This window comes from Bacillus rossius, chromosome 8 (assembly GCF_032445375.1).
Source record: "Bacillus rossius redtenbacheri isolate Brsri chromosome 8, Brsri_v3, whole genome shotgun sequence".
NCBI lineage: Eukaryota > Metazoa > Arthropoda > Insecta > Phasmatodea > Bacillidae > Bacillus > Bacillus rossius.
In genome coordinates this window covers 69430617-69444875 of record NC_086336.1, presented here as the reverse complement: position 1 = coordinate 69444875, position 14259 = coordinate 69430617, and the positions used below count along the sequence as shown (strand labels likewise).

The window sequence follows — 14259 nt, the reverse complement described above, 5'->3', positions numbered from 1 at the left end:
CGAGATCAAAGCGTCGGAGCGGAGCCCCGAATCACCGCCGCCGCGCGCCGGGGTGGAAGAGGGAGGGGGATGTGTTCGATCGACGGACCGCACACGCGCTCGCGCAGGAGGGAGGGTAGAGCAGGGTAGGGGAAGGCGGCACAGCTGTGCGGGCCCGAGCCAGCAGCGCCTCAGTCGCTCGGCTGCAGTCCTGGGGCTCGCAGCGCGCGAGGCACCGCGCTGCGACGGCACGGCATGTGAGCGGCGCGGCCATGGCCGGCCTGCTGCTGCTACTGGCGGCGGCGGCAGGGGTGGCGCCCCTGGGCAACCTCTCCGAGCTGGCGCTGGCCGGCAGGGGGCTGCCCGCGGTCAGCAAGGCGTGGTTCTCCGGCCTGGGGCGCCTGCAGTCTCTCGACCTGTCGCGCAACCTCGTGGCCGACCCGCCCGACGACGAGGCGGGACTACCGCAGCCGCTCGCGTCCCTGCGGCGCCTCAGCCTCGCGGGCAACCGGCTGACGAGGCCGCCGCGCGGGTTCCTCGCCGGCATGGCGCAGCTCCGGGTGCTCGACCTGTCCTCCAACAACATCTCCTCGCTCGGCGAGGCCTCCTTCTCCGGGCTGCCGAGCCTCCGGTCGCTGCACCTGGCCGGCAACCAGCTGCGCGAGGTGTCTGCGCCGGCCTTCAGCGGCCTCGAGGCTTTAGAGGCGCTGGACCTCGCCTCCAACCGCATCTCGTCGCTCGGGGACCGCGCGCTGTCGCCCCTGCGCGCCGTGCTGCTGCTCAACCTGAGCGGCAACTCGCTGGCGGCGCTGGCCGAGCGCTGCTTCGCGGGGCTGGCGCGCCTGCGGACGCTCGACGTGTCGCGCAACTCGCTCTCCGCGCTGTCCCCGGGCACGCTGCAGCCGCTGGGCGGGCTGACGGAGCTGCTGGCGGCGGGCAACCCCCTGCGCGCGGGCCTCATGCTGGCGGGCACGCGCCTCACCACGCTGGACGCCTCGCGCGCGGGTCTGACGGCGGTGCCCGCCTCGCTCACGCGCTCCGTGCGCGAGCTCCGCCTGCACGGCAACTCCGTGTGCTCGGTGCGCCGCGGCGACCTGGACGGCTACCCGCTGCTGCGCGCGCTCGACCTGTCCGCCAACCTCGTGGCAGCCGTCGAGGACGACGCCTTGGGGCGCCTCGAGCTGCTGGCCTCGCTGCTGCTGCGCGACAACCGCCTGACGGGGGTGCCTCGCAGCCTGCCCGCGGGGCTGCTGGAGCTGCAGCTGCAGGGCAACCCCGTCCGCAGGGTCGCGCGCGGGGACCTGCAGGGGCTGCAGCGGCTGCGGCGGCTGTCGCTCCGGCGGTGCCTGGTGGAGGAGCTGGCCGCCGGCGCGCTCTCTCCGCTGCAGGGTCTCCGGGAGCTAGACCTGTCCGAGAACCCGCTCCATGTCCTGGCGGGTAGCTCGCTCGCCGGCCCGCTCGGGCTCAGGGTCCTGCGGCTGTCCCGGCTCGCGGTCCTGCAGGAGCCGCCGCAGAGGGGAGCGGACATGTCCTTCCCGCTGGGCGCCCCGGAGCGGCTGGAGCTGCTGGAGCTGGACGGCAGCCCGCTCCTCGCGCGCCAGCTGCTGCTGGACTCGGCGGCGCTCGCGGCCTTCCGCGCGCTCCGCGAGCTGTCCCTGGCGCGCGCCGGCCTGACGGGGCTGCGCTCCGACCTGCCGCACTACCTGCCGCGCCTCCAGCTGCTGCGCGCCGAGGGCAACCCCTGGCACTGCGGCGCGGGGCTGCTGTGGCTGGGCGAGTGGCTCCGGGGGAACCCGCCCCCGCCTAGCGCGGGCCCCGCCTGCGCCACGCCCGCGCGCCTGGCCGGCCTGCCCGTCGCGGCGCTGCGGGGCGGCGACGTCGACGGCGATGCCAGGTATGCCCCCGTCCCGGCCGCGGGTCCCCGGCCAGACTCCCAGACCCCTCCGAGCCTCTCCGATCCCAGTCCGCCATCACCCACAACGCCAGAACCCGTTGTTCCTTCAACGCCTCACGCTGAAGCCAGCACCGAAACATCCAAACTCACAGCCAAACAGAAACCAGTTTTCAAAATACTCATCCTCACCGACAAAAATTCACCACCGAAAACTTCACATATACCAAGTAACAACTTGCGAACATTAGAAACGCATCAAAATTCCACCAAAAAAGTCAGCAAAACGAAAGTTACTGAAGGTAAAGATAAGTTTGTTTGGACTAACTCTGCAAGGAAAATACCAGACCACAGACCGACTAATTCTCAAAATAGTGCCAATGTAGCCCTTCATTCAATAATTTACAAAAATAGTTCCAAATTTATGTTCAGTGACTCTACCTCTAAGGTGAACATTTATAACACTACGTCACAAGAAGATAACGCAAACGTTAAAAATGTACCTTCCAATAATTCATTCAACATCCATTTTAAAGAAGAGGTAAGAAATCTTTCAAAAGATAAAACAAATTACAGTTCTGTTGATAAACACCCACTTTCAAAAATTTTTAAATTTAATGATTGTTTAGGAAGTGGACTAAATTTAAAACTAAACTCAACATCACTTGGGAAAAACATCACAGCAAATGTGACACACGGTGACCAGAGTTTTAAAGACACCAATACCCTAGTTGAAGATTTCTTTAATACTCACGACAGTGGTAGCAATAAATCGGAGGATTTATACTTCATGCAAGGAGATGAACCGACAGAAAACAGCGAATCTCCACCTCCGATGAAAAATTCCACGCGTGCGGAAAACGAAACCGGCAACACGATGAATTTCGCGAAAGCAGACATGAAACCCACGGCATTACCAAACTGGACCCGTGCCAGCTCTGACCACGCAGAGCTTGGAGCAAACTCCAAAACGAATTTCTCAGAGCAAGAAAATCCGGAAGCGTCGACAAATCACACGGACGGCTACGTCACGAACACCTCCACGCTGATGACCCAACTTCCCGCGACGGAGAACGCCACCGGATTGGTCGAGGGACAAGAGGGTCCCACGCTCCCGGGCAAGGACGCGCTGTCCTCCGAGGAAGGGGAGCCCCGGGCGACCGGATCGCACCCGGGGATGTTCGTGTTGGCGGCGGTGGCGGCCCTGATGGGGGCGACGCTCGCGACAGCGCTGTCGCACTGCGCCAGGCGCCGGCGACACACCGCGGTCGAGTACAGTCGCCAGCAAGACATGGAGGTGCACAGCATATCCGGCGTCGGCGACATCTGGTGACGCACGCCCCTTACCGAGACCCTCGGGAACGAACCGCCGACGACAGACGTTCCGCGCGCGCCGGCGTCGACTCCGTATCTGTGATGTCGCGAACACTTCCACGTTGACTGCGACCGTGTAGCTGTTGAGGGGAGCCTCTTCATTATAAATGTGCCAACTGTGAGTCCACGATGCTTAATAACCCCCGTCTCGTAGTAGCAAACATCATCTTTTCCTTGCAGCACCATCAAAAACTTAAGTGTGAAAACGCAGCTCTGTCTAGTAAAATCACATGCTAGAAGAGTGTGTATATGACTAAGACAGGCCGCAGAAATATGGATTAACAATGATTTAGTTTATAATATTGTCTAGTCAGGGTATGGCATGACAAAATCAAACTGTAAAAAACAAATTATGAATTTACAAAAGGTAAAACTTAATGAAAACCGTAAGTAGTGTTGTTAAAAATATACTACAACAGACTGCCAGCATCATTTAAGAAAGGATATACGAGAACACTTCACAAGGAAAATATAAACTTCCAGTACATTTCAAATCACATATTTTAGTATGGAGCAATAACTCTCAAAAGGAAAAAAAAATGTAATTCTGTATTTTTTAACTGTAACATAATTGCTATTTTTTAAAAATTAAGAAAAAAAAATATTGGTTTATTCATCAGACAATATGGCATGTAACAATATTCACATACAGGTACTTGCTAAAATTAGATATTTCTAATGAGAGGTTTCTTTTTTTTTATGAGAGAAAGGAAACTTGAGTACACATTCAAAATTGCAATGTGAATTTTAAAAAAAAAACTAAATGAGATGAGTATTAATTAGAAGTATAATCTTTTACAGTATATTTTTTACAAAGTTTGAAAGATATTTTAAGCCTCTGAACATGTACATAGTTTATAGGTTAGTAGTAATATTTCAACACAGTCTGCTCTGCAAGTAAAATATCCACACAAGTGGATTAGGCTGCATCAAAAACTAAGCATGTATGTACTATTACTTGAAACTTGAATACATAACCTAGATTTAAAAAAAAATTACATAAAGTTCTGAGAAAATTACTAAGCAAAAAAAATATCAAATCTTTAAAGCTTAATCTCACTCACTAAGTTAAATATTTCATTTTCTTGTTGTTGCTGTTAATTAAGGACTATTCCTGTAAACATAACACAATAGGTATCTTGCAAGTTATGTTTCTTTCCTAATTATGTTACAAGATATTTTTTTTTAAAAAAGTAAAAGTCAAGCAAGTGATCTTTTATTGCTTAAAGATAATACTTTGTAAATATCTGATGACAAAATATTGAACAAAACATAACATGTTAAGGTGCTATGATAATAAATTTCTAGAAAAAATCCCTCAAATAATAGACACAACAAAATAATTAAATGATAAACATGACGTGAGATTGGGCATTAAAGTTGAAAAGTAACTTACACTTAAAACCTAAAGCTTAAAAATAAATATTACATCAAAATTCAAACACAGTGTAAAACCAAAGCCTCAAATGCTAAGAGAACATTTAAATGAGATTTATTTACTATTAAATGACGGAATATGCTTCAGTGCATTTATGTCTAATTTCACTAAAAGGAACAATTATTTTGTGCCCACATTTTTCAAACCAAATATTAAAAGCAGTTTTTAAAATAAATGCATAAAATAGTCTGTAGGAAACTTTATAGATAAGGAAGTAGGCCAAATGATTAAAAAAAAACATGCTATTAAAGTCAGTAGTTTTAAAAATAACCACTTTAAAAACCAAGAAGTAAATTCACGTACTTGCTCACAACTCTACACAGTTTCCGAAGCTGTAGAATGTTTGCAATTCTGAGACTCATGCTGATTCTGACTTTAAATAATTGACTAAATTTAGTGGTGATTATCTGCTTTTATTTCTTCCTTCTCGTGGGACTATCAGAGCAAAATAAGATGATTCGTTACAAAGAATGATCATAAATTTTAAAATTATTTATTATCTAACAGCCACAGAGAGTCCATAAAAAAAACCAAAATTGAATTGAAATTTTCATGCTCCCCTTTTAAGAATGGTAAATAGGACAGCTTTGATATTACGTTCAACTAACAACATTTATTATTTCAAAACGACGTTCAGGAAACTGGAAGATAATTTATTAATTTTAAAATAGTATTTCTAAATTCCTTCAATGAAAAAAAAAAAAAAAAACACTAACTAAAAGCTCATTAAATAAATTTTCAGCAGACAGTAAACAGAAGACCAAATAATTTTTATCTTTAAAGTGTTATCTCCACTATGAATTATACATTCTTAATAGGGATAAGCCAAACACATCCTCGAATAACATCAAATAACTAGTATTCAAAGGATTCAATATTCAAGAAAAAAGATTCAAAGAAAAAATATTTGAGGAAATAAAGTAAATTAAAAAATTCAACACTGATAACATCTGAAGTCACTTATTCCGGAAACTTAAGTTTGTGAAACAACCATTTAAAAGGTAGAATCTTTCAACACCATAGTTAATATTTTTCATTTATTGTACATTATTTTATTTTTGACACTTGAAACCTAGATTCAGATTCGAGGGGTATATTCAAGGTATTTTCTGGGATTCAAATTCGAGATTAGGATTATAGGAAATTGGAATTTGACCCATCACTAATTCTTAAAAATCTCAGGAAAAAAACTTGATATAGTACCAAACATAAAATAAAGGCAAAGTTTGCTTTGTTACCAAGTGTTATTGTAATTCCAATAACAAACATTTGAAGTAAAATTTGTCTAATGTCAATGATTGATTGGCTGTTATGTTTAATTGCTAATGATGTAATATATATTCCCTATGTAATGAGCTATTAACTGATGTATTTTTTCTTAAAATATAAAGCCATCATTAAAACACATGTAACACCACCAACATTTAGAAACAACACCAAGCTAAAATAAAAATATTAAATATTGACTTCATGTCAATACGTATAGACATATTGTACTGGAATCCACACAAAAGATAAACATGTTCACCATCAGGAAAAAATTAAAAATAATAGTAGCCTACTCTAATTTCTTAAGTACACACACATATGTGTGTCATTTTCTTGCACATCAGGCTGTGTTGTAAATTAAATAAACAGGTAAGAGTGGAGAAAATTCACACATACTAGTGAGTGTTGTGTGGTGAGAATGTAATCCACTTTCTATTTTTTACATCCAGAGATTGATAATGATATTGATATGAATAGTGTTTCTAATGGTAGTTATTTGATAAAGTGAACGGAAGAGAGATAACTTTTTGCTACAGTTCTTGTAAGAATGGTATGAAAAAAATAAATTTCTTGTTTCTATTTGCTAAAACTATGTAAATTTTGATTCTATGGAGCAAATATAGGTCCGGTATCAAAATTAAAAGTGTGTTTCATTTCAAACACCTTCATTTTACTATAAACATTACAATGTATATTGTAAATTGAAATCATTATTAAAATTCTGCCTCATAGACTAAAATTTTTTTGGCAGTGGTTATTTTATTAAAATTTGAACTTACAACTATACCGTCATAAGAAAACATTGATGAAAAATTGCATACTTTTATGAATTGAATTGAATTATTATCACTGAATTATCATTATTTTGTATAAAACAAAGAATGAGTTAATTGAAAACGTCATACGAGTCACATGCGTCACAAGCCGAACGCTTAGGCCGATCGTGCCTCTCTATCGCTTGCTCCGCGCTCTCGCTTGCACGCTCGGCTCAGGCGGAACGTGACAATGAGTCATGCTTTTTCATGCATGCAGCCGGCGTTCATCAATATATATAAGACGTTATCACGTCAATAAAAAAATTAAAACATTTTTATAAGACTCACCAATTTATAACACAACTAGCAATAGAACTGCGTCACCTAAACACTTGCTACCTTGACTAGCAAAGTTGATGAAGCATCTCTCTTACAAAACTCCAAATATTGGCTTGAAAATCAACTCAACACCCAGTGGATGTCTCGTCCAACAATGCCAACATGACCACATATCTTTCATGATTACTTCACCACATTCTGGAAAAGTTTGAGGCTGATTCTCGATAACTGCAGTTCTCTCACCAATTTCATAAATGATAATACGGTTTTAAATGCAATATTTTTGCACAAAATTGACCTACAAACATCATTCAAAGGAAATCAAATTCAAACAAGCAACATTACTATTTTTATTGGTATCACAAATTAATGACAGATAAAAAATGCTATGTTCGTACAAATATTACTAAATTTTTCAAAAGAATTGTTAGGTAGGTATAATATTTTCAACAAATCAACTGTTTCATGAAATATTATGGATGCAAAGAAAAGCATGCTGAGAGTATTTACAATTCACAGCTTAGCTGCAAATAGGTAATAAACCTTCTTACGTTCAATTTAGGCATGTGTGAAACTTTGGCTAAACAAATCAATCACGGCTCGTTTTAATAATACATTTTACTTCACCAGGAAAAATGTTTTTCATCTTATTTGAAGCTTTGATTGCAATGCAAAGCTTCGCGACTCAATATGAAGATTTTTGCAAAGCTTTGAAACCTTGGAAGCCTAAGATTCACTGAATATATTTACTTTTTGTTTTTGTTGTAACTATATGTTTTGCTTGAATAAAATTGGTTACCTACTTGTAAAAATCAAAAAGTGGCACTGCATTTATTTTTATGAATGCTCAATACTAATATTATGCATGTTTATTTTATAATTTTTATTGAATGATGTTATAAATAGGGCCCAATTGGTTAATCACTCAATCAGTTTAAACATTAAATTTGTTTAATTTATGTATTTTATAAAATAGTTTTAGTACAGCTTCGTTGAGAACAATATTTTCAATTTGATTTGACTTAACGAATATTTAAAACATTTGATTTTTTATTTGCTTTGCATCTAAAAACTAGTATTTGCACAAGCCTAGTTGAACTTAACAAACCTGTAGCCAGAATTTTTAAGAACAGACTTATTACAGGGGTGCAACAACAGGGGGGGGCAAGGGTATTTTGCCCCCCCCCCCCCCCCAACTCCCTCTGAAACCTTGAAGTGGGGGCAAACAGGGGCAAAGAAAGTGCTGTATAATTAATTTTTAGATAATAAAACTGCTTAAATAGCACCATTTTCCACCTTGAAATACAAATTTTCCCGGGGGAGGATCAATAGGGGGGATCGATGATTCTTTATAAAAAGGTATATTGCCCCCCCCCCCCCTTTGAAAATTTAGTTGTTGCGCCCCTGACTTATTACGAAAGCACCTGATTCTTGCTGTGCCACCACAGAGTGAAATATTGCTTGGCGCAGGCCAAGAGAAGCCAGCTGTTATCAAGAGGACTGAGAACCTAATGCTTATTGTAATATATTACGCAAGACCAGGGTTTCCAGCATCGAAGGCAAGTTTGCCTATTAGTATTTAGTAATGGAAATTGAAAAATAAACGTACAAAAAATTAGGCTACTTGGTCTTGTACGTGTTAAGTACCAAACATTACTAATCAAATTGTGATCTAAACAATTTTTAGGTGGCTTTTTATAAGTAAGTTTCTCTCAATGTGTGTGTGTATGAGAGAGAGAAAGAGAGAAAATAGAAAGGAAGGAATAAAAAGAGAGAAAGAGTGGAAGAAAGAGAAAGTGATGAAGAGAGGAAAGAAAGGAAGAGAGAGAAACAAAGAGAGAAAGACTGAATTCATTTGATTCAATCTTAGAAAAGATCCTAGGACTATAGCAGTGATGGACAGGCGGGAATGGTTTATCTGCAGTTTAACAAAAAAAGAGTTGGGAAGTCAGTTTTAACGGCAAAATTGTTTACATTTGTTTCTGCAGCGTAGTAAACAAAACAGGTGCCACATCATGAAGTAAAGTGTAGCAGAACACAAACACTTCTGGTGTTGGGGGGGGGGGGGGGGAGGGAGAGGGGGTTTTGCAGGAGGGGAAACACACAGGCGAACAACAAACGTCAGGCAACTCCGAAAACAGCTCTTCCTCCATCATGCTCCTTTCCCTTCTAGCTTCTAACTATTCAGACTCCACGCAACAGCAGCATTAGTACTGTACGGCGTGCTGATTTAGGGCATTTATAAATAACTAGTGAACCAATTTTAAATTTTTTCAGGTTTTTTTTTCTAACATGATACAGCATATTATTTTTGTATCAATATCATAGTTATTTATATATATGAATTATAATAAACAACTTAAACGTAACACATAATAGACATACTATTCACAGTAACATGCTAATTATTATGAACGGAAAAAAAGAGGCATTGAACAAGCAAACGCTGCTGGAAAATAAAGTTTGTTAACTTTACGCACAGTTTGCAACTAGTCGCAATCGTGCCCGGCTAAGAAAACCGTTCCTTGCACATACAGAAGAATACTTGCACATTCTCTCGTCGACCGTTGCAAGTAAGTAGTTGGGTGTGAAACACTGTCGATAATTATTAAATTACTCGAAAACACTGAATGGTTGAATTTCAATAAGAGAGTTCGAATTTAATATCGACTTTTATTCTTTTCCTGACGAAAATACATTTGCTAAGCTGCAGAACGGCACAACCTCTCTGCCCAGCCCGCGAACAATGACTGGCTTAGACAAAGAACAGTAAAAAAATATATTGGTAACTTCCCCGAATAAGATGCCTTCCTAATGGCTACAAATATTGTTCTAACAATTATTAGTCTGTCATTCCCCGATGAGAGAGCCTGCCCACAGTCCTGGCGAAAGTCTCTGTCTTTCTCTAGTGAAGGATGCGGTAAATATCACACATTTCGGTACCTCGGCATCACGCATCTTTCTTTCCTTCTTTCCCAGACACCACTGTCTCACATTATAGGAATGTCCCAAACACAACATGACATACACATGTAAAATTATAGCTATAAAAATAACATTTAAATGAAATAAAATACTGAAAAACGCACACACTGTACCCTAGCCAATCTTGTGAAAAATTAATAAAAACATAGTTAAATGGCCTTTCTGAATGAAAAAATTAAATGTCAATAATTCTTACAAGAACATTAATAATAATAATAATAATAAAATACAAATATGAATAACTAGGTCACTATGACCTAGAAGCTATATAATCAGCTGATCAAAGTGAATGACAAAAGCATAACCTCTTTTCCCTCTCAAAAAATATTTATAAAAGCTGAGTATGGCAGGGTCTTAGAATGTTGAACATTGCAGTTTATTTTGGAAGCTTCTTCGTGACTTTCTGGAAGCCGCTTTAATCCCTTCAAACCTGCATAAAATTCTAGATCTACAATAGAACGAAAACGGAGGAGACGGATCACGTACACGGAGACGGATCTCGTGCAACGACGCGTGGACGGAGACGGACCCGCACGGATTAGCTCTGCAACGCCGAGACTTTTCTGTTCACGTTGCTCCGTGCGACCAATAGAAGCGCGGCACTTGGCAGCGGTTATAGCCATGTTCGTTCACGTCCTAAATGTATCAAAAATTGTTTTAAGTTAATAATAATATCTAGTGTTATATCATTACCTTGGACTTTTAACTTTGATTACGTACGTAAATTCTGCCCGTGCTCTGAAATCGAAACATAAAATTTTTTTTTAAAAAATTAAATCAATGTTTTGTAGCCTTGGATTGCTCTCTCGTCGGTTGCCGTTTGTTGCGTCTGCGAGCACCGCAGAAGCAGCGGGAAGCACGGCGCCACAGCGCGAGCGAGAGAGCGATCACCGGGAACGGGAGAGAGCGATCACCGGGAACGGGAGAGAGTGATCACCGGGAACGGGAGAGAGCGCTCACCGGGAACGGGAGAGAGCACTCACCGGGAACGGGAGAGAGCGCTCACCGGGAACGGGAGAGAGCGCTCACCGGGAACGGGAGAGAGCGATCACCGGGAACGGGAGAGAGCGATCACCGGGAACGGGAGAGAGCGCTCACCGGGAACGGGAGAGAGCGATCACCGGGAACGGGAGAGAGCGCTCACCGGGAACGGGAGAGAGCGCTCACCGGGAACGGGAGAGAGCGATCACCGGGAACGGGAGAGAGCGATCACCGGGAACGGGAGAGAGCGATCACCGGGAACGGGAGAGAGCGATCACCGGGAACGGGAGAGAGCGCTCACCGGGAACGGGAGAGAGCGCTCACCGGGAACGGGAGAGAGCGCTCACCGGGAACGGGAGAGAGCGATCACCGGGAACGGGAGAGAGCGCTCACCGGGAACGGGAGAGAGCGATCACCGGGAACGGGAGAGAGCGATCACCGGGAACGGGAGAGAGCACTCACCGGGAACGGGAGAGAGCGCTCACCGGGAACGGGAGAGAGCGCTCACCGGGAACGGGAGAGAGCGATCACCGGGAACGGGAGAGAGCGATCACCGGGAACGGGAGAGAGCGATCACCGGGAACGGGAGAGAGCGCTCACCGGGAACGGGAGAGAGCGATCACCGGGAACGGGAGAGAGCACTCACCGGGAACGGGAGAGAGCGCTCACCGGGAACGGGAGAGAGCGCTCACCGGGAACGGGAGAGAGCGCTCACCGGGAACGGGAGAGAGCGCTCACCGGGAACGGGAGAGAGCGCTCACCGGGAACGGGAGAGAGCGATCACCGGGAACGGGAGAGAGCGATCACCGGGAACGGGAGAGAGCGATCACCGGGAACGGGAGAGAGCGCTCACCGGGAACGGGAGAGAGCGCTCACCGGGAACGGGAGAGAGCACTCACCGGGAACGGTGATGAAGATGTCCTTCAGCAGGAGCAGCTCCTCCTCTGGAGCCACGTCGTGCGAGCCGAACAGGTCCTCCTCCGGCCAGATCTCCCTGCGACCCAGCAGTCACCACCTCTCTCGGAACTACGTCCACCACCAGCAGCGGACTTACGAATTTTCGAGGCATAGCCTGTAAAGTTTTTCGCCGCCCCATGCCTCTACAATTTATCATGTCCCAGATTATTTTTAACAATCCAACAATTTCGCTGAAATTGCACATAAGATAATTTTTTTGGCCGATTACTGGTTGAGGGGCGGCGAACTAGCTGTTTTCCTCTAGAATATGGAAGTTTGCTACACGGATTCACGGAACGTACAATAAGGGAAGGGGGGAAAGTCATCGGCAAAATTTGTTGCAGACTTATATAATCTGTAAAACATCAGAAAACAGAAAACCGTCATGGAGAAATCTTTTTGATTCCTATGAGGTAGCCGCCCCAAAAATCTGCCGCCCTAGGCTCAAGCCTACTCAGCCTGCTGGTGAATCCGCCACTGTCCACCACACCACCATGCAAACAAAATACAGTATTTCCTACTGGCCAAACTCTGTGGAATTAATTGTTAGGCACACAACTTCACGGTTTCATCTTTAGTTCCAATTAATTTTTCAAAACTTAAGCTAACCTGCACACCCTAGTACTTCCATGCACACCCTAGCACCCTCTTTATGAGGTATTGGTGTGCATGTCACAACTGTAATAATAAATAAATAAAAAAAAAAAATTATTTTCATACACTGTCCTTATTCATATAAAAATGTGTTTTATTCAACCTACATATATGAAGGAAAAAAAAAAATCACTACCTATTTCAACCAGATATTCATTTATTGACTGATACATGATGCACTTTTGCAATAAAATAATTTTTAAGACAGAAATACTCAGATAAATGAAAATAAATCGGCCTAATCTTTGCGTGTTTTAAAAACGAGCCAACATCACTATGTAAAAAGTATTACTATTGAAGATATGCAAGATAAAAAAGAATTTAAAAAAATTAATTTAATGCACTTAATTTAGTTCATGCTTTTTCGTAAAAACTCCATGCTAAATAAATTGCTGTCATGACTTTACTCAATAAAAGATAACATTTTTTTTTGATTTGATTTAAGTTTTGTAAAATTAATTGTTGAATTGGTGATTTTAGTTGCATTTTGGATCTAACTGGTGTACGAACATACTTTTTGGTGTTACGTGGTGCACTGGCATGCTTTTTGGTGTTATTTCGGTTCTATTACTATTGAAGATATGCAAGATAAAAAAAATTAAAAAAAAAATTATTTTATGCACTTAATTTAGTTCATGCTTTTTCGTACAAACTCCATTCTAAATAAATTGCTGTCATGACTTTACTGAATAAAAGATTACATGTTTTTTGATCTGATTTAAGTTTTGTAAAATTAATTGTTGAATTGGTGATTTTAGTTGCATTTTGGATCTAACTGGTGTACGAACATACTTTTTGGTGTTACGTGGTGCACTGGCATGCTTTTTGGTGTTATTTCGGTTCTATTACTATTGAAGATATGCAAGATAAAAAAAATTAAAAAAAAAAATTATTTTATGCACTTAATTTAGTTCATGCTTTTTCGTACAAACTCCATTCTAAATAAATTGCTGTCATGACTTTACTGAATAAAAGATTACATGTTTTTTGATCTGATTTAAGTTTTGTAAAATTAATTGTTGAATTGGTGATTTTAGTTGCATTTTGGATCTAACTGGTGTACGAACATACTTTTTGGTGTTACGTGGTGCACTGGCACGATTTTTGGTGTTATTTCGGTTCTATCATAATTCAGCACATAATCTTGTCCCAAAAAAATGTACATTTCAAATGCTACAATAAGTGCCTTGCATTTTTTTTTTATATAAATCATTCAGAACATATTTCAAATATGTAATTTTTTTCCCTTCCACAACATTACCGTATAACAAAGTAACAAAGCCAAACATTCATACTGGGGCTAAAAAAAATTTGATAGCACCATTTTAGAGAGCATTAGATTTCCTAAAATATTTTTTTTTCTTCTTTCAATCTTCAGACTTTCAAAAATCTGGCAATTTCAAAATATAAAAAATCAAAATCATAATATATTTTTTGAACATTTACTAATTTTTTTAAGTAAAAAATACAACTTGTCAAAGTTCACACAAAACTTTTCATGTAATACAGTAGTTTTTTACTTTGGTAAACCCAGATATGAAAATAAAACCAAGAAGGATTTGTAAATGACTAAATGTTATAAAACATTATTTAAATTGAAAATTCTTTGCAAGGGGAAAATTTAATAATCTAAATCT

At 42.5% G+C, this 14259-nt stretch overlaps 1 protein-coding gene across 3 annotated transcripts in view; it reads right to left on the bottom strand.

The window, feature by feature from the left end:
- The window catches only part of LOC134535226 (protein timeless homolog), a 65590-nt gene that overhangs the window by 33455 nt on the left and 17876 nt on the right, over positions 1 to 14259 (bottom strand). For all 3 annotated transcript variants that reach the window (XM_063374284.1, XM_063374287.1, XM_063374286.1), the window contains one exon: positions 11911 to 12005. In XM_063374284.1, coding sequence (XP_063230354.1) covers positions 11911 to 12005 — 95 coding nt within the window. The remainder of the gene's footprint in view (positions 1 to 11910; positions 12006 to 14259) is intronic.